Source organism: Setaria viridis, chromosome 8, assembly GCF_005286985.2.
Source record: "Setaria viridis chromosome 8, Setaria_viridis_v4.0, whole genome shotgun sequence".
Classification (NCBI taxonomy): Eukaryota; Viridiplantae; Streptophyta; class Magnoliopsida; order Poales; family Poaceae; genus Setaria; species Setaria viridis.
In genome coordinates, this window is record NC_048270.2 from 681357 (window position 1) to 706007 (window position 24651).

Here is a 24651-nt window from a genome sequence, read left to right on the forward strand (position 1 = left end):
GCAATCAGGGTCTGTGTATTGATGGCATTCACGCCTCGTCATCTTCGGTGGTGTGGACCTCGACCTCGACGCATCCCTGGGTGGCGAGCTCGTCGTAAGAAAAGAGAGAAATATGGTTGTCTATCTTGATTTACCACGGTTGCACGTTTATATGTGGTGAAAACCATCAAAGACTTACATGGATACAATCATGATCGCCTAGGACTCGGTTTGCTTTATAATCTGAATTACAAAAGGATTTATCTCTAAGCAATCCAAGTCTATCTCTAAGATCACAATTGTCACGCACGTATACAAGTCTCTCCAGGACTCCTATGCATGGCGCACATGGTAGACAAGCTACTTGTTACGAACGCAATTCTAACATCCTCCCTTAATCTAAACCTCTCTTCTTCTTGAGGTTTAGATTGTGCTTGAAATCTTCTAATTTGCCGGCTGTCAAAGCGTTAGTAAAACCATCCGCAACCTGATCATGAGTGGATACCAATCTGACTTGTAATTGCTTCTTGGCAACCCTCCCACGTACAAAATGAAAATCAATCTCAATATGTTTTGCACGAGTATGAAACACCGGATTTGCTGAAAGATATGTAGCTCCCAAATTATCACACCATAATATAGGTGGTTGTGTCAATTTGACTCCAAGTTCAAGCAACAAAGATTCCAACCAAATCAATTCTGCAGTAGCATTAGCCATAGACTTATACTCTACTTCAATGCTTGATCTCGACACCGTAGCCTGTTTTCTAGCACTCCAAGATACAAGATTAGGACAAAAAAAATTGCAAACCCTCCAGTACATTTTCTATCATCAACACTATCAGCCCAATCAGCATTAAAGAATGCACTCAAGGTTATTGAACTAGACTTCCTCATATGCAACCTCACGTCCAAAGTAAATTGAACATAGCGAAGAATTCATTTAACAACAATCCAATGAACAGATTTGGTGCATGCAAAAATTGACATGCCTTGTTAACTGAAAACGCCAAATCAGGCCATGTGAGAATAAGATATTGAAGTGCCCCAACAATACTTCTATAATGTGTACTGTCTTCCGATCCCAATGGTTCTCCTTCAAAGCTAGAAAGTTTTTCCGTACTTGATAATGGCGTTGTGGAACCTTTACACTTAGTCATACCACAACCTTTACACATAGTCATACCAACACGTGTTAGAATCTCACGTGCATACTTCTGTTGTGATAACAACAATCCTTGTTTATTTCTTTGAACTTCAATTCCCAAGAAGTAACTCAAGTCACCGAGATCCTTTAGAGCAAATTCTTTCCTCAAAGTCTAATAATAGAGCCGAAATACTAGAATTGCTAGTGACAATATCAATATATATTAGCATATAGATAACCACTCCCGACCTTTGATAAATAAATAGAGAGTTGTCTGACTTTGAGACTAAGAACCCAATTTCAATAAACGTGGAGCTTGTTTTAAGCCATAAATTGCCTTGTCAAGTTTACGTACCAAATATGATGCGCCATGCTTCTCAAATCTAGGCGGCTGTTTCATGTACACCTCCTCTTCCAGAACACTATGAAGAAACACATTTTCAACATCCAACTGTCTCAAGCACCAATCTTTAGAAATTGCTAACCACAAGACAAGTCTCACAGTAGCAATCTTGATGACTAGACTAAATGTGTCCTCATAATCAATCCCATGTCTTTGACGAAAACCTTTTGCTACCAATCGTGCCTTATATCTATCAACTGTTCCATCAGCCTTCCTTTTAACCTCGAACACCCATTTGCAGTCAATTAGATTGCAGCCACTCTTGGGTGGCTCAACTAGATGCTAAGTGTTATTTTTGAGCAATGCTATGAATTCCTCTTGCATGGCTTGTTTCCACCTTGAATGATTTAGATCTTCTTCCAAATTTTCAGGCTCTCCAGTGGCACATAAATTACCATAACGAATAGTCCCATCTGTAAATTTCTTGGGTCGAACAATACCATGTTGAAGACGTGTATGTCGCAGCGGAGGTGAATCAGTTGTTGGCAGTTGCAGCAGCGGCACACCAAATCCAGCAACCGACGCAGAAGATCCAGCTGTAGGCACACGATCAGGAGAAGCGGGCGCATCTGGCGCAGTCAAAGCGCGTGAGCCACGCATTGGCGCAGGAGAGATGGGGGCGCGTGCACGGCACGCGCTGTCGACGATGGGGGCGCGCATGCTGGAGCTGCGGGGAGTGCGCGGTCTGCCCCCCCCCCACGCGGCGCGCCCTGGTTGGCGGAGACAGGCGAGGTGGACGTGTCTGGCGTGGGCGAATCCGCTTGGGAGTGCGTGCGCAATCTGGGAGCAGGCGAATCCGGAACAGGATCAGTGCCAAGATTGTTTGCGGTCGGAACTCTTTCAGTGCCTGTTTCATTATTAGATGCACTGGTTCCTTCCATTGCAAGGCTAGATTCCGAGTTTTTTGAGGCAAGTTCCTGCACAACATCAACAACTTCACCAGGAATATTAGTAGCATTAGTCAAACAATTTACATCCCCATGATTGAGCAAATGTGGTGGCAAGAGGATGATTTCTTGGTGCAATTGGGCGCTGGCATTGGGATGGAGTTGGGAAAAAGGTCTTCATCAAAGACAACATCGTGAGATATGTAGATACATGCCGACGAGATATCAAGGCATTTGAAGCCTTTATGCTTGGCGCTATAGCCTAAAAAGGCACAACGAATAGAACGGAAAGCAAGTTTTCGTGAATTGTATGGTCGCAAGTTGGGCGAACAAGCGCAACCAAAGACTCGAAGAGACTTATAATCAGCAGTTTCATGAAGTAATCGAGAAACAGGGACATAATACCTAATGACTTTGCTTGGAAGGAGGTTGATAAGGTAAGTGGCGGTTAGAAAGGCATGATCCCAATATTTGAGAGGCATGGAAGCATTAGCAAGAAGAGAAAGCTCAACATCAACTATATGTCGGTGTTTTCGTTCGGCCATGCCATTTTGTTGATAAGCATGGGGACAAGAAACACGGTGAGAGATTCCTATGCGTTGGAAAAAGGAATCTAGCTTTTCATATTCTCCTTCCCAATCTAATTGCATAGACTTAATCTTGCGATTGAAGCTCCTTTCTACAAGTTGCTGGAAATTTTGGAAATTTTGAAACACTTGAAAGACATCAGATTTTTTTCATGAGTAAGTAGATCCATGTATACTTGCTAAAGTCATCAATGAAGCTAACATAGTAGCTATGCCGCTCAATAGATAGGGGTGCCGGCTCCCAAACATTTGAAAAAATTAAATCAAAATGAGATTCAGAAGAACTAATTGATATAGAATATGGAAGTTGACGGCTCTTGGCCATCTGACATGCATTACAAATAGTTTCTGATTTTGGATCACTAACACACGGAAGTTTATTTGGACTAAGAACTTTCTCTATGATAAGAAAAGTAGCATGCCCAAGTCTACTATGCCAACGTGTAGTAGAGGGCTTATGGACGACAAAAGCTTGTTTGGTGGAATCTCCTGGCACTAGATTAGATCCTAATGGATAGAGGCCTCTTCGGCATCTACCTTGATGGATGACTCTCTTCGTTTCCTGATCCTTGATACAAAAGAAGTTTGGATGAAATTCTATGAAAGCATCATTATCTCAGGCTAGCTTATGAACAAAAACTAGATTCTTACTAGCACTAGGAACATGAAGGATATTTTTCAGAATAATATTTTTGCTAGGGGTATGTAAAGTTGTATGACCAATGTTACTAATTTCCATACCTGTACCATTGGCCGCATGCACTTGATCACGTCCATTGTACTTGTCATGAATTGTCATCTTCTCAAGTTCACTTGTGATATGATCTGACGAGCTACTATCAACATACCAATTTGAATCATACCCATAGACGGTCGTGGCTGCTCCTACTATTTTCTGACTTGGTTGCTCGTCATCTTCGTCATATCTGTAACAACAGCGATTTGCTTCATGCCCGGCCTTCTTGCAGATCTAGCAAACGATCTTATTGTTACGATCACTCTATTTGGGCGCATTATAGTTGCTAGGGTCGAAAACTGTCCTCCATCTTGGATCATCTCCATGCGTTGATCATAAGTAAGCAATTGAGAGTATAACTCGCTCAAAGAGAGAAAACCAACGCGACCAAGCATAGATGTCACAAAAGGATTGTAGTCAAAATCAAGACCATTCAAAATAAAGTGGATCATCTCATCGTCATCTATGTTCTTTCTAACCGCAGCTAGCTCATCTTTAAAGGAACACATCTTGGTGAAGTAAGCGGAGGAGGACAGGTTACCCTTCTTGGTCGTGGAAAGTAGAACGCGTAGATTTGCAATCCGCGCTTTGGAGTGTGCCGAGAACATCCTCTCAAGCGCGCCCCATGCTTCTGCTGCTGTAGTTGCTGTCGCCACCGGTGCTTATGCATCCTTGGTGAGAGAATTCAGCAGGTAGCTTAGTACTTGCTAATCTTTTGCGATCCAGGAGTCGTACTCAGTGTTATGGACGATCTCCTTCTTGCCGTCCACCGTGATCACCTCCAGAGTCTTGGGCGGCTCAGGGGTAGATCCATCTAGGATACCCATGAGTTGAGCTCCTCGAATAGCAGGAAGAAACTGGGCCTTCCATAGAAGCTGTCTCGGCTCAGGGGTAGATCCATCTAGGATCTCCATGAGTCGAGCTCCTCGAATAGTAGGAAGAAACTGGGCCTTCTATAGAAGATAACTGGCGCAGGGTTGCTGCTGACTCCATAAGATGGTTTTGGTGCAGGAAAGTTTCTGGCGCAGGATGTTTTTGGTGCAAGAGGATTTTTGGCGTAGGAATTTGTGGATGCTTAGGAAGAGGATGCTTTGATTACCATGTAAGAAAAGAGGGAAACATGATTACCTATCTTGACTCCCACAGTTGCACGTTTATATGTGGTGAAAACCACCCAGAGATTTACATGGATACAATCGTGATCGTCTAGGACTCGGTTTGCTTTATAATCTGAATTACAAAAGGATCTATCTCTAAACAATCCAAGTCTATCTCTAAGATCATAATTGTCACGCACGTACATGAGTCTCTCCAGGACTCCTATGCATGGCGCACATGGTAGACAAGCTACCTGTTAGAAACACAATTCTAACACTCGTGCCGGAACTTGTCCTGGAGGCTGCGCACGAGCTCGTTCCTGGCCCTGACGATCTCGCCGGAGATGATGGCAGCAGATTGGCTCACCCGCCTGGGCTGCAACTCCAACTCCGGGTTGGCGGCCAGGACAAACTCCACGTGCTCCGGGGAGACCCTCCTCGTCACCTTCTTCGTCTTCTTCTTCACCGTCGCAGTCGCAGCTGCCTTCTCCTCCTCCTCCGCGATCACCGGCGTCTTGGTTGATGATCCTTCCCGGGTATCGGCCGTACTGCTGCTGCACCCTTGAACGAAGAGGGTGGGTGGATCGGTGATTAGATTTCACGGCCTATTCGATTTCATCCAACCCACACACCCCGTGCTTTGCTTGCATAATAAATCTGGTGCAGGTGGTCGATTCGAGCTGGACTCCGCCAGCCGTGAAATTACTATATGGGCTCGTGGCTTGGATACCTATCTACGTCACGGCCCATTCGCCCCTCTCTCTATTCTTTCCTTCATGCCAGGTGCGCAAGCGGCCGCGCGCGAGTTCGATTCCTGGGATCGACACTCGTGTGTCTCATGGCGGTTTTCCCCTTGTTACCACCAGGATAAGTCCTAGTCTAGATATAGGGTATGCACGCGTGCACGGTGGTTCTGCGCGTTTCCCGCGCACTGGAGGCTTAGAGCCTCCCAATCCTTCCATGGTGTGTGTGCGTATAGTGTGAGTGTGGTGTGCGTAGGTTTGAGGTGTTCTCATTGTACCCTCTCAGAAAAAAATTCTATTCTTTCCTTCAATTTGAGAAATTTGAATATTGGCCAGTCTTCACGTTTGGGCTGCAAATCTGCCACCACCATTTTTTTAAAAAAAACTGCCACCGCCAAGGTTGACTCATCAGTCACCAGATAGAAACAGAATACAAGATTTCCTGTGTTCTTTCAGGAACAATGATCTTCACAAACCAGCATACATCAACAAGAATGGCAATTAATTTCCAGTGTATATATAATATAATAGCGCCAGTTAATTTATTTCATCCCTACCCTGACGCATGGTCGGTCTTGTACGCCGGGTTTGTGGAGGAGCATGATGGCTTGATGTAGACCCCAATGGCATCGAGAAGCCAGCCGGAGCGCCCCCAGAAGCCGACGATGCAGGCGCCGTCCGCCGCCGGCCTTGCTGCCGTACGGCCCATACGTCCTGCCGGTGCTACGTCAGCGATGTGAGGATGACATCGGGAACGCTCCCGAAATGCCAGATCGTGCCCGCCACCGCAGTGACATGCTCACCGGCAGACAGGTCGATCTGCAATGTGTGTGCTCGCTCACTCCACACGGCTGCTGATCCAGCAAAAATTACGTACGCTGCTGTGTGGATATATGGGCTCTATCTACTCTACGGCCCATCGGCCTGGGCTGCCTTGGCCTGTGCCGCTCCCAGCAGACGGACGTGCCAGGACTTTCCGCCGCCGCCGCCGCCATGCTCGGGCATCTCCGACGATCCCTCCGCGCTCTTCACCGCCTACCCGCCAGCGGCCACGCAGCCTGCGACCCCGTTCCCCTCCACCGGTGAGTTCCTTCACTTCCGTTTCCCTGCCCCATTTCCGTAACTCTACAATCCCATCTTTTTTCCTTCCTTCAAATCACTATGCTTGTCTCCCAGCAAATCACCACTGTTACCAGTCTACCACTAACCTAGCCGCAGTAGTAGCGGTGCCCAACAACCAGTTCACTTTTAATTGCAAAAAGATTGTTGCTTGATGCCGAGCTTGTGCCGACTGCGCTCTTTCTCTTCTTACCTCTTCACGCTACGGTACCCCAATCTCATTTACCCCCAGTGTTGTCAACTGCTGCTGAATGGATCGGAGTTGCTAATGTGACAGTACAGAGACACTTGGAACTTCTCCATAGCTTTTCTTACTCATTCTTGTTTCGCATTTGAACGTTCCTGCCAGTTTTATAATTCTCTTGGATGGTCGTGGTCCAACTAAAATGCAACAATTAACTACCTAGTACTGTTCTTTACTAGTTGTTGAAACGAGTAGCTTGTCATTCATGCCACTGCAGGTGTTCAGAGTTACAAAAGCAATGGGATTTTGCCCCCTTTCCCTTTAGAAACCAAATTATGTTTTCTGAGCCTAAAGTATTTCCAGTTACAGATAAAAAGTAGATTTTTTTTGGGTTGCCAATCGTCTGTATATCCATGAGGGTGGAAATTGCATGTCTAAATAATTCGATTGTTGAACTATAAAATTGCAAGTTCCTATTGCATTCCCTCTTACTAGGTTTGCCGTTTATGATTTCTTAAGGAGATAGTGTTTGATAAACTTTTCCTTTTTATTTACATTGTGCAGGTTCTTGAGTTCGCAGATAGAGGTACACGCCTCCCCATCCTAAGCAAGAAGTTGCTCTTCCTTAATGCTGTTTAGTCCTAAAACGTTTTCACCTCTGGCACATCTGCTTAGCCCATATCTGGTTGGTTTAAGCATGCTACTAGAGATTTCTCGACTTCCAAAAATGTTGCTGGAGGCCGAGCATATCAGCAAAAGGAGTTAGAACCAACTACGCCTGCAAAGGTAGGCACAATACCATCACTCTTTGTTTTGTATTGAAACAATTCTATTTCTTTGTAATTATTTTGTCTTGCCAGTCTTTCCTTCTGGTTGTTCACTATTCAGAATGCCTATAAAATTTTTGTTTGCTCAGCATGTCAAATAGCCTAGTTGATATTCAAACTAGATGTAATTCTTAAGTGTTTCTACTTGGATGCACTGATTGCATAGGATAGTTTCTTGCAATTTCAAGGTTGCTTCCATATGAGCATTTATGATTCTTGAGGTTGGTGGTTTATGTTTAGCTTCAAAACTGTGGCATTATATATGGTTAAGGTGTGGATTAAAGAATTTATCTTTCTTACACAGGACTCTGATATAATAATCAAACGCGTACAAAAGAGCACAAGGGAATTGGAACAAGGGCCTGTTGGAAAAAAATTGGCTTCGGCAGAGAAAAGGAAATTTCTTGTCAACACTGTATGTACACTGCTCATATGTTCTCATATAATGGATATAACATATTATGTTTCAAACGATGATGATACACACGATAATAATGTGCTTACATTTTGAAAATTATAAGTGACAATGAAAGATACATCGACAAGATTTTTTTTAGCTTGCATGTAATTCCCTTTTTTTTCATTAACCAGATTCAAATTGTATTGTATGGTACATTTTATAGACAGTTTTCTTTCACCTGCAGGATAATATATAGTAGTTAATTCACATTTTGCTTGATTTTCTTGATTTTGGTGGAGGAATGATAGCAGCTAATTCGTTATATAATGAATTGTTGTCCTAGGAAAGTAGATTATGCTAGGACCTGTCGGCTCTTCTTTGAATGACTAATAGGATCGTATCCTTCCATGTATAAAATGAACAAAGCAGTGCGTTAATCTTTTGATATTGACCTGGGTGCATATATTATAGCCTCCATTCTTGTTTAGCGTGGATAAAATTACACCACTTGTTCAAATTGAAAAATTTCAATAAGATTTTTTTTGCATTGCAGTCATTTAGCTGCTATTTGCCCTGGGCAACAAAATTACTAAATAGAACTTTATCCAACTACAGCTCCTTGGCCTCAAAGATTCAAGAGAAGTTGTTTACGGCACCCTTGATGCTTGGGTTGCCTTTGAGCAGGATTTTCCTCTGGCGTCACTAAAGCAAGCACTTTCAGCTCTCGAAAAGGAGCAACAATGGCATAGAATTGTCCAGGTATTGTATCTTCTAAGTTACTTTCAACTGTTTTTGTCTTCTATGCATTTGAAGTAAATTTCGTCTGACAACATATTCAGGTGATAAAATGGATGCTAAGCAAAGGGCAAGGAAATACAATGAGAACTTATGAGCAATTAGTGTGTGCACTTGAGAAGGATAATAGAGCTGAGGAAGCACATAAAATCTGGCAGAAGAAAATAGCCCATGACCTCCATTCAGTTCCTTGGCGTTTCTGCCATCTTATGCTGGCTATCTATTATAGAAATAATAGGCTAGAAAGGCTTGTGAAGGTTTGAACCTTAACCCCGTCACTTCTGATCCAGTTCAGGTTATGTTTCACTTATTTTCATGTGACAACACATACGTCTGAATTGCCCTGCTTTTCTGATGATTTAGCTCTTCAAAGAACTAGAAGCATGTGGTCGTAAACCTCCAAGCAAAGATATTATACGGAAAGTTGAAGATGCATACGAAATGCTTGGACTACTAGAAGAAAAGGAAATGTTGCTTCAAAAATACAAGGATTTATACAACAGGCCATCTCGAGATGATCAAAGGAGAGGCTCCAAATCCAAAAAGACTGAGTTGGATAAAACAGACGGTTAGTTTCAATTCCTCATGTTAAGATATTGTGTATTACGCCTATGAAATTCTAGTTCCTTCAAATGCAGAATTTGGTTCTTTTATGATGACAAGCATTGTTTAATCTATAGAGTATTCCCCGCAGCTGCAAAAATTCTATTCATTTGTTAGGACACTAACAATTACAACATATTATTCCGTTCTCAGCTGATGGAAGCATGCAAAGCAAGATGGTAACATCTGAAAATCATCAAGATCACTGTTGCCCTTCAGATAAGGAATCAGCTGTGACCGTTCAGTCATGATAAGAGGTACCTTAAAGACTGCAGTCAATGAGTTTTAATATACAGTTATGTTTGTAGAAATGCTTCTTTGACATTATATCTCCCTTCTTTATTCTCCTTCCAGACTCGTTACTGATCCACTGACACGTGACATCAGATCAGACCAAAACCAGATTCTGCCAGCACTTGCAATCTTGATGCTCTCAGTACAGGTTTGCTCTTAGTAGCTGTCTAGCTGATGCAGGGATGCAGCCAATAGTGTGCCGTAATTTGGAACATGCCACCTCCTTTTGTTTTCCTGGTGCTGTCAATAGTTGGTGCTATTCAGAATTTGATTTTTTTTATAGCTTGGGGCAAACATGTCATCCCACTGCCATCAATTATTACTCTCTGTGTAGCTTGGCCATAGAACAAGGGCATTTGTATTTGTAGGGAAACTGGAAACTTTCTGATGTTACTAAACGCGCACAGGCACTTCCAGTTTCTTATTGGCACCATCCATCCATCCATCCATCTTACTATATATATATATATCACAAATTCACCATTACAAATATGCGCCTACTGTGTAATGTGCATTGTTCATTACTGGCAAAGTGTCACTATTCATACACCAATTCAATTTAATCTGCACGGGGAAATGTTAAGCCTTGCTGAAGCTCTGAAAGTTAAAGAAAAAGTATGTGTCAAAGGAGAATATGGGTAGTTATGATAACAAGTGAAGTGGTAAGCTAAAGCAGGTGGCCATATCTTTGCTTTCATGATGCTTTGCCTTCCTTTCCCCCCTGTGTACAAAGCAGGCCATCAGAATTCACGGAAACATACAATGGGAACTTTGAAGCTTGCATTTTTGTTGGGCCCAGGCCAACCGGAAGAGCTTTGGATATGGTTAATTGGTTATGGGTCTTTTGTCTCAAATCGAAGAAGGCTCTTGATGTACGCCTACCTCTAGTTTTGGATTTTGACCCTGAGTGTTAAAAGAAAAGATGAAGAAATGATGATGGAAGCTAGTTGTGATGCATAGTGGCAGGATTTGAAGTGGTTTGCACGCTCAGTTGTTTGGCGTACATGGCATAATGCTGCCCATCTTGTTCCCAGCATGTGCCTCTGGCCCGCTACTGGACTAGTATGTGTGAATTTGGTGCTAAAGATGTGCATAATGGAGGAGGGCCTTGGGCATTTGATTCCTCTAGCTATAAAGTGTTTGTTTCTCAGGTTTGTGCGTAGTATCGCATCTGATCTGCGTTTTGGACATGTTTGCACTGCCTCGGCCGCTTTGCTTGCTGGCGAACAGTATTGACAAATTCCTGCACTAACGTGATGATCGATTTCCTTAACGTGATGCTGCGTGTGCGGTAGCTCGAACTCTGTTTTGTTGTATTGTTGCAACGAGTACCTCCTCTTATCATTCTAAGATTATAAATGAAGTCGATGCTGGTTTTTCTGACTGCTCGGTCAGGAGGACAAGAGCAGCGGCGACGCCACTGTACTGCATTGTTCCATGGAAGCTTTTAACGAGTGGAGTGGAGTGAATATTGATGGTACTATTCAAAGTGATAATGCTTAATTCTGGCACCAATCTCCAACCATCTTGACATTGGTAGCAAGGCTAAAAGGAGGCGGCTTTGGGCCCCGCATGATCGGGTTACTGGACCAGCATGTGGTAGTGCGATCTTGCGTTGTGCTTGTGCGGACAATTGTGGGCGACAACACTAGCTCATTCTGATGGTTTAACGTAGTAAAGTGCAGCACGTGCATGCAACAGAAGAAAAATTAGAATCCCGAAGATCTGAGACATGGATCAGCACGAATTACGCAGCATTTTACTGCCGACCATATAGTTTAATATTACTACGTAAGTTAAGTACTAGGATACCTCCCAAGCTTGTGGCTGTTGCAACTTGCAAGAGAGAGCAGAGCGCCTGACTGACTGACTCACTGATACTGGCTTTGTTTAATACATAGTGTATCTAATCAAGTGTGTTGACAAGGTAGCTGACCAGGCTGTTGATACTGGCTTTGTGTTAATACATAGTGTATATGCGGATGATAGATGGTGCGTGTTTCTCTACTCGCAGCTTTTGTTTAGTGTACTCTACTCACAGCTCTCTCCCTCCCTCTCCCTCCCTCCCTCCTTAAGCTTTTGGTAGCGTAGCTGGCTCGGAAGTCGGAACAGTGAACTGAGTGAAGTACCCAGCACATCATACCCACGGGCGGTAGATGCGATGCAAATGCAATGCATGTAGTAAGCATGTGAAGAAGAAGAGAGTACCATGAAAAAAATATGGATGATCCGGACGATCGGTCGAGAGCAGACGGTACCAAATTAAAGCAATCAACAACCAGGCACGGTATAAGTGAAAGCGTGGACCCAAGATGAGATCAATCCGTCCACGTCCAGTGGTGAGTGATGGCCACACAAGACGCAGGCAGGGCCCTCTTCTGTCCCTGCCTTCTCCATCTCCATCGTCTACATTACTACATTACAGAGATGTCCACCACGGTCAGTAGTTCAGACTGTTATTCCCTCCTTTCGGTTCAGTTCTTCCTTCACCATCATCTCCGGTGCTTTCCGTTTCTTCCTGTGGGAAAGGAAGGAAATGATGGAAACATGTCGCGGAAAAGAAGAGCAACTCACCCCTAAACTTAGCTTGTCCTCAACCTTTACAGACTACTAGCCTCTAAAGAAATCTAATTTAATTTGTGCTATAATATCTTTGTAACACATAGCACAAATATGCTAGTATAAAATTAGTTTTCGATGCAAACTTTCTCATTATTTAAAGTAATTCGTGATAAACTGAATCTGTCTTGACTCATTTAACAAGCGGAGCAGCATCTGTATTTTCCCGGTAGGGGCGCAGGGCTGGCTAGTCCACTACTCCATTTGTGTGTGTGTGTGTGTGTGTGTGTGTGTGTGAGAGAGAGAGAGAGGGAGGGAGGGAGGGAGGGAGGGAGGGAGGGAGGGAGGGAGGGAGAGAGAGAGAGAGAGAGAGAGAGAGAGAGAGAGAGAGAGAGAGAGAGAGAGACTCGTCCAAAGCAAAACTGCAAAAGCAGGGGTTTTGGGGCCACGAGGGGCCCAGCGAGTTCTTCACTCCACCCTTGCCTTGTGAATGTGTAGGCGTAGCGGTGGTGTGCTTGGTTCCGTTGCAGAGCGGAGCAGACTAGCAGAGGAGGCTCCAACGCGCCCTGCCCGAGGAGGAAGAAAGAGGGAGAGAACAGAGAAAGCCGCCTGCTTTCCTTGTTTCCTGCAGCTTAACGCAGAAGTAATTGCATCACCAGGCACCAGCCCCACTACCGAGCTGCAGGCGCTGGCGCTGGGAGCGGACGCAGAGCAGCAGCCAGCAGTGGCCAGTGGAGTAGAGCATGAAGAAGGGGCACCAGCTGCAGCAGCAGCATTCCTCTCCCCTGTCGCTGCCGCCGCCCAATAAGCGCCGCTGCAGCGGCCTGGCCGCCGCCGTGCCGGCGCTCGTCGTCTGCTCCATCCTGCTCCCGCTCGTCTTCCTCCTCGGCCTCCACCGCCCCGGTCCCGGTGTGCACACGCTGCTACCTCATCTCTAGGGCCTCGGATCTGTACACGACTACTCCTTCCTTTGCTTCTCTAACCGTGTTCCCTCTGCAGGCTATGGATCGGAGGAGCGCGCTGCGGTCGTCATCAGCACCGTAAGCTAGCTGCTGCTTCTCGCGCCAACTTCACATTCTGCTCTCAAACTCTACTGATATCCTCTGAGCACTAAACTTCATCCTCTGATTGATTTCGTTCTTCTGCTTCATCAGGAGCTGGCCAGTTTTGGGGCGCGTAGTAACAAGCAGCATCTGGAGAATGGGGGCGCCATGAAGCACGAGCTGCTCAAGGTACCGCTACCATTCAACTACCACGCTCTGCTACAGTGATTACGCATTCACGCTACTGTACCGCTCCTTGCTTCCCCATCTTTTGCGTAAGGGAAATAACTGCGGCTCAGCACCAAGTTGGGCGAGACGCGGTTAAAATTTATGTCAGCAACAACGAGAACCGAGTTGATTTTTTTTTCCCAGCTGTTTTTCGCGGAAAAAAATGAGGAATTGAACTACTTGCATCTACGGATTTTCAAGGCGTTCATGCGCTCCGCGTGTGCGTGCGTGTTTTGCGGACGTCTGCATAGCTGCGTGTTGTGACGCTTAACAACCTACCGCCTTTTTCTCCATTCTAGAGTTGCTATTCTTGTAGGTGGCAACCCAAGATTGTTTCTTTCATCATGCCTTGCCATGCCTCCGATAAAAATGTACCCAAAACTGCTGTTGCTGTCAAGATGCTCTCTTCCATTGTGCGATTCCTCTTCCATTGCTTGGCCTTTTCCGTTCTTCTTGAAACAATTTGAGGTTGGCCTTTTCTATATTCTGTGACCACCATTCAGCCAATCCATATCTGAATAGAAGAGTGAATGCAAAATATTCTTACACAGCTTCTGAATTAACTGTGTTGCGATAAGCATATTGTAACACTTGTGAGTAGTGATACCAAAACAGATCATCCGGCAGCGTGTAGTGTGTCCAATACTGCTGATGAAACTTTGCTCAAATCTGGAATCTGGTGCGCAATTAGCTAGCTACATGAACACCTTTGCCACATGGATGTTTCCTGACTCTTGCCTAAAACAATAATCAAGAGCCTGCCGTACTTAAGGTCAAATGTTTCCTTTTCAATCTTGACTAACCTCCTTTCTTTTTTTAACTTTGTATGCAGGATGTTTCCAAAAAGGCGTCGTCTGGATCCAACGGGATTTCAGCTGAGATGTCTCCTAGATCAAAGTCTAAGAATCATGCTATCAAATCAAAAGCAAAGCTCAAGGGTGTTTTGTATTTAGTTAAGCTAAATAATGACACCTTCAAAAGCAATGGTAAGCATTAGGAACGTACAAACAGCAAAGCATTGCTAGTATTTTTGTTCGAAAAAAAAGACAGTGCCAGTATCCATCTTACCGTTTCCAGTGGTATTTCAGGACCTGATATGCTGAAAAGATATCAAAGGAAGGACCTGTCCTGGAGATCAAAGGTAACAGACAATCTCTTTATTTGGCTGCATTTTTTATATTAAAGTAGTCTGCAACTCTGTATTTTTTGTATTTGAATAACAGCTGTTTAGACTGTAGGCTTTACACAAGAAAAATGTGAGCTCAGTTCATGGTATGAGGCTTTTGCGCCAATCCTACTACCACTCATCATTTATGGCCATATACCATGTTGTGAATTGGTTTTACATACAGTGCTCTATAATGTGCACCAGTTAGAAGTAAGCATATACGTTTTCATCCTTAGTACTTCAAGACTTCAGCAAACCCCTGTAAGAGCCAATTGCAGTTAGTTTAAATGTTGGCACTACAGCTTTGTAATTGTTGGTTCAGGATGTGACTCCTGTATTCCTGTGATGATTTGTGCTTTAAATTTAAGGCCTGGCATTTTTTCTACTAGGGATCCTTCATAACTGCTCTGCTCTACTTTTGTGCCGTAGGAATCTAAAACTGTTTTGCGACATGATACTGTTGTTAATGGGAAAGAGAACCATGGTCAAGAGACAGTGCATGAGGGGAATCCCAAGTCCTGTGAACATGAATATGGAAGTTACTGCCTCTGGTCTACTGAGCATAGGGAAGTTATGAAAGATGCTATTGTGAAGAGGCTTAAAGATCAACTTTTTATTGCAAGAGCTCATTATCCTAGTATTGCAAAAATAAAGCAGCATGAAAGATTTACACGTGAACTGAAACAAAGCATTCAAGAACATGAACGCATGCTGAGTGACACCATCACAGATGCTGATCTGCCACCAATGTTAGTACCATGTTAGATTTAAAAAATATTATATGATCTTTTTTGTTTTTCTAAACTTTTTTGCCTACACTGCTATAGCAATTCATTAAGATGGCTCCATTTCTTGTTTCAATTGACATCTGGTTTTCTTCAAGCAATGAAGAATGTAGCATAGACCATTATGATGCATGTGACTTCTAAAAAAATATCGCATTGCAATTCATTTTTGTTTATTTTGTCCTCAATTTGTTTCTGAAGGTAATGGCTGCTTGATCTTTTCAGTTTTACAGAAAAGCTAGAGAAAATGGAGAACACAATTGAGAGAACCAAGTCTTGTGAAGTAGGATGCTCTAATGTTGAACGGAAACTTAGGCAGCTACTTGATATAACTGAAGATGAAGCTTATTTCCATACAAGACAGAGTGCATTTCTATATCATCTTGGTGTCCAGACTATGCCGAAAACTCACCATTGCTTGAACATGAGATTGACATTAGAATATTTCAAATCTCGATCAATCCACACGGACCAACTAAATAAGCAGATGCTTGAAAGTCCTACCTTCCAGCACTATGTAATATTTTCCAGAAACGTGCTTGCAGTTTCAACCACTATTAATTCAACAGTTTTGAATTCCCAGGTATACTGTTATTTTCAAATAACTGAAAAGGTTTTGAGATATCCATCTTATTGCTAACTTATGTACACACATTTTCAGGATTCTGGCAGTATTGTTTTCCACTTGTTCACTGATGCGCAAAACTTTTATGCAATGAAGCATTGGTTTGACAGAAATTCATACTTGGAGGCTACTGTTCATGTAACTAACATTGAGGATCATCTGAAGTTCCCAAAGCATGAAGATTCACTTGAGATGCAACAATTATGGCCTTCAGAGGAATTCCGTGTTACAATTCATAATTATTCTGAATCTTCCCAGAGGCAGATGAAAACTGAGTACATATCTGTTTTTGGCCATTCACATTTCCTGTTGCCTGACCTTCTTCATAGCTTGAATAGAGTAGTAGTTCTGGATGATGATTTGATTGTCCAAAAAGACTTGTCATCTCTGTGGAACCTCGATATGGATGGTAAAGTGGTCGGTGCTGTCCAGTTCTGTGGAGTTACATTAGGACAATTAAGAGCTTATATTGCCGAACATAGTTTCAACTCCGATGCATGTGTGTGGTTGTCTGGTCTGAATGTCATTGAATTGGAAAAATGGAGGGACCTCCGTGTCACCAGTTTGTATCATCAATCACTCCAAAAGGTCAGTACCCCATAGTCCTATCCAAAGATTCACCTGAAATTATCAATGCTTATCTTAAGAGTTTTTTGTTTGGTTTTCATGTATTAGCTCTAGCATTATCTTCCTTTTTCCAGATAAACTCCTCCTATGCCACTGAAAATTCTGAAGTTCTCTTATATGCCATTGATGTCTCAATGACAGGCAAGGGAACTGTGAAATTTCAGGGGCATAGGTGGAATTACCCATTTTCACTGACCTACTTATCTTGTGTATATATCTTCTGATGCACTGCCTATGCTTTTCTTATAGCTGCAAAAGGAGAACCTAACATCAAAGCAACTGAAAGCACTCCCTGTTAGTATACTTGCCTTTCAAGATCTGATATACCCTTTGGAAGACTCATGGGTTCAGTCAGGCCTTGGACATGATTATGGAATTAGTCGAGACGATATAGAAAAGGCTCCTACTCTACACTACAATGGTGTCATGAAACCTTGGCTTGATTTGGGGATACACAATTATAAAAGCTACTGGAGGAAGTACATGACTACAGGGGAGAAATTCATGATGGAATGCAACATCCACTAATTAACAGTACCATGAAATGCACCAAATACTACCATTTTGGGCATTTGAACCGCAGACCTCATGGACTTAATGAATTGACAAAGTTATGGTAACTAGAAAATCACTCCAGGCCTACAGATGACCCAAATACACCCCTGCGAAGGCGATGCTCAAATCCCAAAAGGCTAATAAACTGAAATGTCCTCTGCAAAACCTTGCAATTGTCAGCAACTCAGCATCTAAGACATCAGAAGGACACCAGCGTGAAACCTTTGGAGTAAAGTTACAGACCCTCTAAGAGATGTGTCGGTTCTTTCACCAGTTTATACACAGATGAATGACCTTTTTCATTTGCTGCTTGGAATTGCAAAAGTGCAGTTCCCTTGCTGCTCATGTTTTGTATAATTTTCTTTTATGCTATTCTTTTGCTCATTGTACAAGAGCAATACTAGGGCAAATGTTGACTGTGGCACATCATGTACAGGGAACAGCAAATGATGCCTAAATTAGCAAATAGTCGCCTGTAGCTCTCTGCCGCAAGGCTTGTTATTGTTTTTGTTATTGTGTGATGCTGATATCCCACTGGCAGCGTAATGGATGGTTGTTTGTTCTGCTCGATGGCATTCATTTTTTTGAATTTAGGATCTTTTTGCTGTACAAATTTCATCAGTTCTCCAAAGAGTGAGAATTCAGATGGTTGTGCCTAACAGAACTTGGATTTAGATCTGCGATCAAGCACAGCAAACGAAAAAAGAAAGTGTTATTCGAGACTTGCATAACCTGTGTCATCTTGTATTCTTGGTGGCTATGCCTGGAACATATACCGGCATAGCTCAGCATGTTAGGTATTTAGGTCCTCAAAACAATCTGTCAAAATACACATGATATATTAGCAAGGTTGAACATTCAGTTGGGTTCACCATTTATCTCTGATATGTAGCTAAAGGGTAACTCTTATATGATCCATGCATTCTATCAGGACTACATTGCTATCTCGGACTATAGTATCAGATGAAAGGCATGTGAATAGTGCCCGTTCTACAACCTAGAGAGTGCAGTGTGAAGCTTCAGGTAACAGAGGAGAAACTTTAGTTCCTGTGGTGTCACAAGCCATGAATCTTGGGACCATGAGGGTGATGGCCTTCCAGGGGACACCTACAGTGCTTCTGCAACTCCATGTACCTCTCCATATCAAACTTCTGTGCGGCGCAAAGCTTTCTCTGCCTCGATAAAAACAGCCTCTCCATGAAGTCCTGATACGTCGGGTCCCTTGAGGTGATGAGGAAATAGGCGTAGCCAACAAGCAGGCCAGAAGCAGTGGTGAAGAAGGCAATTGGCTCCATCACATCCCATGAGAATTCCCAGAATGTGAGACGGAAGAAGAGCCCGACTTGGCACATGAAGAACCCTAAGCCAGACCATAGGATACGTCGTACTTGCTTGTGTGCCAGCTTGTCAATCTCTTCCTTCTTTTCCTGGAGCTGCTTAAACTCCTTTTTTCTCGGGTCATTCTCTGGTCCGAGTGCAAGTGGCACAGCTCTTCTAACCAGGTCCACCACCTAAAAAAGTGAATAATCAATCAATATAAGATTCAGTCAGAAAATTACATCATGATTCCTTTTGCCCATCTTGGCACCCAAGTAAGGAAACCACTGACTCTTACTAAATAGGCTGATATGCATTATTTTCACTGTCACGATAGCAAAATTGTCACTTCACTACAGTCTACATCTGAAAGCAACAGAAAAGAAAAATCTCAAACACATGATGCAATCCTTGTTGGTTGAACGTTTAGCCTTTGTTGATGTAATATCTACACTCAAAGAATAAAATAATAGCTTTATCTGAGGCGGATGCTTAGATATTAGATATTTTAAGTGTCGTGGACGATACTAACAAGATTCCACTTTTTCTCTGGTCTTTGTTCTGACCAGGGTAGGTGAAGAACAAACAACGGTTGAGGTGGACTGCAGGCTACACAGTCAAATCAAAATAGCTGTAATGTTAACATATAACCATCCTACATTGAATCTTTACATTTCTGTAATTCCATCTAGATGTTGATCCTCTGGGTAATTCCATGTGCATCTTGACATATGTCACCTCTTGATAATACCCAATGTTACCATTTTCCTCAGTTTTCTAGTAACTGATGCTAGAACCCCCATGCCACAAACAGGACTACCTTCTTACATGCCACAAACAGGACTAGGAAATGGAGGGTGACTAATTCATCTCAAACAATAGAGGGATACTGAAACAGGGTGTTTCTCTGGGAATTTGATGGAATTTTGTTTTTAATAAAGAGGGAATTTATAGGTTAAGTTCCATTTTTAACTGATCAGTAAGAATGTGAACCCATCCAAATGGGCTGGTAAAAGGGATCTATCTGAATCGTAATCCAGAATAAAACGGTCATGAGATGCAGGTGATTTAAAAGGAAATAACTGGATGATGTAACGGTCAGAAATGTGACCTTCTCGGGGTGCAGGTATGCCTTGTCCCTGAAGAGCAGCACGACGCCGGCGTCATCCATGGCCCGCGCGAGCTCCTCGGCCTCGGCGTGCGTCCGTGCCGCGCCGGCCTCGACACATGCGTCAAGGAGCTCGGAGTAGCCCACCACCTCGTCCCGGCCGTCCCGCAGGCGGCGCTTGAGCACCTCGACGCCCACGAGGCGCACCAGCCGGCGCGCCTCGGCCGGTGTGACCTCGGCCTCCGCTGGGGCCGGACGCGGCGGGGGCGGGGAGAAGGGGCGCGCGTGGAGGAGGAGAGCGTAGGAGGAGGAGGCGGTGGACGGTGAAAGGGGCGGCGAGCGGCGGAGGAGGAGGCGGGAGGCGGCCGCGCGCCACAAGGACATGGTGGTGGTGGTGCCCTGGTGGTGGCGGAGGAGGAACGGCAGCGGGCGGGCGGTGGTCGGAAGCCTCGTCGGCTTACTACTAGTCCAGTAATGGCGGCCTTGGTGGGTGGGCTTGGTGGGCCGGAAAGGGACGGTCGCTTCCCTTTCAGTCGTTTTATGGGCGGTCGATGAATTCGGGTTGCATCGCCGTCGTGGGGAATTAGTGAGGCGAGGGAGGTGCACGTGTGTTGAGTTGACGATTCTTTGCGCGGTGGATGGATTTTGATCGTTGGTTCAAACACTTATAAAGAAACCATGTATATAATAAATGGGAAATAGAACTCTCTTATGACCCGTATTTCTTCAAAATATGAACTCTTATACAGTAGGGGTACTCCCTTTTTATACAGGGAGGCCAACCGACTTTTACATACCGAATTTACTCTCATTCAACCACTGTATTATAGAAATACGTTGTACAGAAAGAATTCTAATCCAACTTGTACACCCTAAAGGGTCATGTAATATGCAGACCCTATTCCAAAACACCTTCGCTCGGACGATCCCGAATGAGTTTTGAATTGTCGACTGCGAAGGTGTGGCAGAACCGTCCGACTTAAACTAGCTTAAGTACGTCTAATCGCTGTTTAAGCAGCAATTATATGAAACACACTTAAAACAATGTAAGCCCGGTAGTCCGTCGAGTGTCCCTAGGACGTCTTGAAACATCCACGATATTTTTCATAGCCATACATCAGGATCGCTTCCACGATGGGAAAGCATCAACAAATATTACATTTTTACATACATACAGAAGGTGCGAATTATTACAAACCGTAGATTGAAACAAACTTAACAGTGCAAATTAGACCATCGCTAGGAGTTTTTAATATAAAACCAGTCCAAGGGCAAGTAATTATACAACCAAGTTTTATTCTAGGGTATTGTGAGACTCATAAATACTCTAGTTCTTCGGGACTTCTTCTTCGATTGTCCCCTGCTGTGCTTCTGAAAACAATAACCAGGGATCCCCTAAGTACGAGGGTACTCAGCAAGACTGACCTGACTAACCAATATATTTTGAATATGATAGTTTTATGATGTACTGGCTGACTTACATTTTTGCGGAAAACTTACTACTAGTAGAACCTTAGTTTTATCATTTTATTTCAAATTAGTTTTTATCTAGCCCGTCTAGGTGAATAAATATTTTTGAGCAACCAGGTGGAACTAAATCATACAGCATATTAATTTCAGGAAAACATTATATTCAACTTGATTACTCTACAATACTTAAGCGATGATCAAGTGCATTCATAACTGAGAATTGTGGTGATCCGGACCGATTTACATCCTGCAGGAGATACCCGACTACCAACCATGCACAACTGTCCAGGTTGCACATAACAACCTTTCGATTAGCCGAACCCAACGATCGGAAATATGACTACCCGAACCCAGGGACGCACCCCCACATGGCACCCCACGTCTGGTCCTGATCTCCATGTGAGTTTCAGGCTATACCCTTGTCATTCTCCAGCACGTCAAACATGGGTACGAAATATTTCCGATCAGAGAGCCAACTAACCTGCCGAGCTTTGCTGGCTCCATACTCAGTAAGCAACCAGGTAAAAATCACTTGATCACTGGTTAAAACAATGAACAATCCTTAACCAAATTGAACTTAACAGACAGAAGTATCATCTCTAGAACTATCATCTCTAGCTTTTGTCCACAGTTTCAAAATTTCAGGCTATTTTCCTTGATTAACATGTATGACCAAATTAATCTTAGAGTTGAGTAACCAAAGTTACTTAAAGATATCTAGGCATTGCTAAGCATAGGATAGTTACTAATTAGTTGAACAAGTGGTAAAGATTTCCTCTAAACAAGGTAGGATCATGCACAAGAGTGGTTTGCAATCAATTCCTAGACTTAATGCATTCATCAGGAAATAACCAATAGATGGATTCATGAATAATAATTTCTGAAAGTAGATAGGCTTAGATGCACTGGGGCTTGTCTTGATCCGCAAAAGGTTAGTATCTTTAGAAGATCCTCCCTCACAAGGGATCAATTCAACAACTTTTTCGAAATCCTGAGGCTCTTCAGATATTTCCAAGAAATCCACTTCTAGGACTTCTATGTCTACGATAGAGTATATGCATTAGTTAAAGATGTAAACTTTTCGAAATCAGAGACTATACAACTTATCTTCCTGATAAAGTTGCAAGTCAACACTAATCTACCCATAAAGATTTACCCACAATTTTAGTTTCTTTATCTAACCTAGCTTAAGCATTTTCTTTTATTTAGAAAAGGATTATAAAACTTAATTCCTATGGATTAATAATTATTTGTAAATAATAAAATATTATTCAAAATGTTATTCATTTTATAAATATTAAGTATTTATTTAAATACCTTCATCAAAGGTATTTAATAAATACTTAAATTTATTATTTTATCCTAGGGTTTAAGAATTTTTAATGCATAAAGGAAAATAAAAAAGCCTAAAAAAATTGATTTCACTATTTTTGGACATCTCTATAAATTATAAAGAATTAAATAAGAAACTGAATTTAAAACTAATATCTAAAACGCCTAAATCCAATTTTTCCAAAAAAAACCCTGGGAAACCCTATCCTCACCGGCGCCCTTCCTAGTCAAGGCCACTAACGCGCGGGTCCTCGAGTCAAGGCACAACGGCCCGACCCTTGACCGCGGGTGTCCGGCGGGTCACGCCGGCAACTCGCCGCCGGTGACCTTGCCGGTGACGAGGACTAGCTGGGCGGACTCCCTAGGCTACCGCGCATCTACTGGTGGGGTTCTTGGCCTGGGCGGTGGGCTGAACAGAAGCTTGCGGCAGCGGCGGCGGACTGGGCTGAGCTCGGTCGGCGCGCAAGAGCGGCAGCTCGCAGCTCTCGCCGGCGGCAGCGCCAAGGCAGCAAGCTCTACGAGAGCACTCCTACGACTTAAGCAGCGCAGCACTCGCCTTTACCCGAGCTAGCCGTGGCCGAAGCAGGCCCTTCCATGGCGACGGCCATGGCCAACGCGCGGCGCGCGGCGGCGCATGCGTTCCAGCCAAGCCGGCGTAACGCTCGGCCAACAAGCACTGTCTACACCATATATAGCTCGTGCACAACACACCCAAGCACCTGAACAACGCCCGGAACCTCGGCACAAGGCACTTCTACGGCGGCACCCTTACCAGAACAAGTGGCGGCCGGACTTGGAGAAGAACATGGCGGGGAGGTGACGGTGGCTGTTGAGGCTGGACGGTGGCTGTAGGGGTTGGTTGAGGAGCTCAAGGCGGCGGTTCTTGGCGAGGTGGACTGACTGGCGGCGGTGGAACAGCGGCGGCGCAGGACGACGACTGAGCGAGCGAAGAACATAGGATGCGGTGAAAAAGATGGCGCCGGCGGCGGGAGCAGTGATTTATACGAAAATTTAACGCCTTCCCGAGCGCCACCTCCTGCCGGCCTGCTAGCTTCCGTGGGGCTCACCCTTGCCGGCGCGTGGCACGGCGGCGCTGCTCTGGCCGTCAATGGCGCCCAGCTGTGCTGCACTCGGTTTCCTCTGTTTCTTCTCTTCCTCCCGCCCCGCCACCCCCCCCCCCCCCCCCCCCCCCAAAAAAAAAAACTAACTAAAAGTTCAGATCAAAATTTCGACCAAAATTCAATTCCAACTCTCGGATGTCCTTTAGGCAAAGTTGTAGAGGACTACATACTCTACATTTGATTGATTTTCCTCAAGTGCTAAAAATCACTCCATCCTTGTCAATTTCAGCTCCAAAGTCGCCCTAGAGCTCTGCTCTTTAACTCAATCGCTCCCACCTTCATTCAGTTTCGTCAGAGTGTCAAAACAGTCCATGGACTCATATTTGAATTCAATTTCAACCATTTAAACTCGGTGTAACTTGCCCAACAACTTCTGGAACTTGTTAACCATATAATAGGGGTTCCATTTTGCATGTTAAGGTCCAACTTGTAGATACAATTTCCTCCAGAAATTTGAACCAAAAACTGCCATTTTTCACTGTTTTTTGAACTGAATGGCTTTTGCCATTCAGTTCGACAGAGTCTGAATTGTGTGCACTCCCAACTTTGAACTTCCAAATAAAATTGAAAATTTTCTTTTCCCTGTCCGTCAACATACTCAAAAGGTTTAATGGACATCATAGTTCACTTGGGATCCAAGGTTCTTCAGAGTGTACAAGAAAAATTCTCCAGAAAAGTGGCATACTCCACACCGGTTTCAGACTTAACTCAATTCAGCAGCTGAGCTGAAAACAGTCCAACTTGCAAACTTTGAGTCTTGTTGAAAATTTGAAACTTTTGACTTCTCTGAATAACAACATGTCCATAAGAGTTATTGAACATCCAAGTCCACTTGTCACCCAAAATTTTCCAAAGCTTAGATGAAAAATTCTTCTGAAATCAATTTCAAAGTTGGGTGTTTGTTACTGTTTC

The 24651-nt window shown here is 43.8% G+C and overlaps 3 protein-coding genes and 1 non-coding gene across 5 annotated transcripts; 2 read left to right on the forward strand and 2 right to left on the reverse strand.

Moving 5' to 3' along the window:
• Positions 1-4070: 4070 nt before the first annotated feature.
• On the reverse strand, positions 4071-4209 carry LOC117834896 (small nucleolar RNA Z247). Its single transcript, XR_004635851.1, has one exon. It is a non-coding gene; the product is annotated as a small nucleolar RNA Z247 (small nucleolar RNA).
• A 2289-nt stretch (positions 4210-6498) lies between these two features.
• Positions 6499-10225, forward strand: LOC117866343 (pentatricopeptide repeat-containing protein At4g18975, chloroplastic). The gene is made up of 9 exons (XM_034750538.2): positions 6499-6661; positions 7447-7468; positions 7579-7668; positions 8014-8124; positions 8725-8868; positions 8949-9161; positions 9268-9472; positions 9661-9764; positions 9862-10225. The coding sequence occupies exons 1-8, from the start codon at positions 6573-6575 to the stop codon at positions 9756-9758; spliced, it is 972 nt and encodes a 323-aa protein (XP_034606429.1). The 5' UTR covers positions 6499-6572; the 3' UTR covers positions 9759-9764; positions 9862-10225.
• A 2514-nt stretch (positions 10226-12739) lies between these two features.
• LOC117833351 (probable galacturonosyltransferase 7) lies at positions 12740-17955 on the forward strand. 2 transcript variants are annotated; one of them, XM_034712809.2, is made up of 9 exons: positions 12740-13269; positions 13360-13400; positions 13515-13592; positions 14464-14617; positions 14720-14772; positions 15229-15548; positions 15810-16167; positions 16246-16797; positions 17086-17955. In XM_034712809.2, exons 1-9 carry the CDS (start codon positions 13104-13106, stop codon positions 17362-17364), a joined length of 2001 nt encoding a protein of 666 aa, XP_034568700.1. In that variant the 5' UTR covers positions 12740-13103; the 3' UTR covers positions 17365-17955. The 2 variants fall into 2 exon arrangements, with proteins under 2 accessions (XP_034568700.1, XP_072151679.1); XM_072295578.1 differs by lacking the exons at positions 12740-13269; positions 13360-13400; positions 13515-13592 and adding an exon at positions 13880-14099.
• A 256-nt stretch (positions 17956-18211) lies between these two features.
• LOC117833353 (calcium uniporter protein 6, mitochondrial) lies at positions 18212-20338 on the reverse strand. The gene is made up of 2 exons (XM_034712810.2): positions 19820-20338; positions 18212-18902 (listed from the first exon to the last, which is right to left on the reverse strand). The coding sequence occupies exons 1-2, from the start codon at positions 20198-20200 to the stop codon at positions 18447-18449; spliced, it is 837 nt and encodes a 278-aa protein (XP_034568701.1). The 5' UTR covers positions 20201-20338; the 3' UTR covers positions 18212-18446.
• Between the last annotated feature and the right edge of the window lie 4313 nt (positions 20339-24651).

Bases quoted from the DNA above. Each gene is read 5' to 3' on its own strand.
- LOC117866343 (XM_034750538.2), top strand. From the start codon at position 6,573: ATGCTCGGGCATCTCCGACGATCCCTCCGCGCTCTTCACCGCCTACCC. The intron at 7,469-7,578 runs GTACACGCCTCC...GGTTGGTTTAAG, and splicing joins TCTTGAGTTCGCAGATAGAG to CATGCTACTAGAGATTTCTC. The intron at 7,669-8,013 runs GTAGGCACAATA...TTTCTTACACAG, and splicing joins AACCAACTACGCCTGCAAAG to GACTCTGATATAATAATCAA.
- LOC117833351 (XM_034712809.2), top strand. From the start codon at position 13,104: ATGAAGAAGGGGCACCAGCTGCAGCAGCAGCATTCCTCTCCCCTGTCG. The intron at 14,618-14,719 runs GTAAGCATTAGG...GTGGTATTTCAG, and splicing joins TGACACCTTCAAAAGCAATG to GACCTGATATGCTGAAAAGA. The intron at 14,773-15,228 runs GTAACAGACAAT...TTTGTGCCGTAG, and splicing joins ACCTGTCCTGGAGATCAAAG to GAATCTAAAACTGTTTTGCG.
- LOC117833353 (XM_034712810.2), bottom strand. From the start codon at position 20,200: ATGTCCTTGTGGCGCGCGGCCGCCTCCCGCCTCCTCCTCCGCCGCTCG. The intron at 18,903-19,819 runs GTCACATTTCTG...TCACTTTTTTAG, and splicing joins CATACCTGCACCCCGAGAAG to GTGGTGGACCTGGTTAGAAG.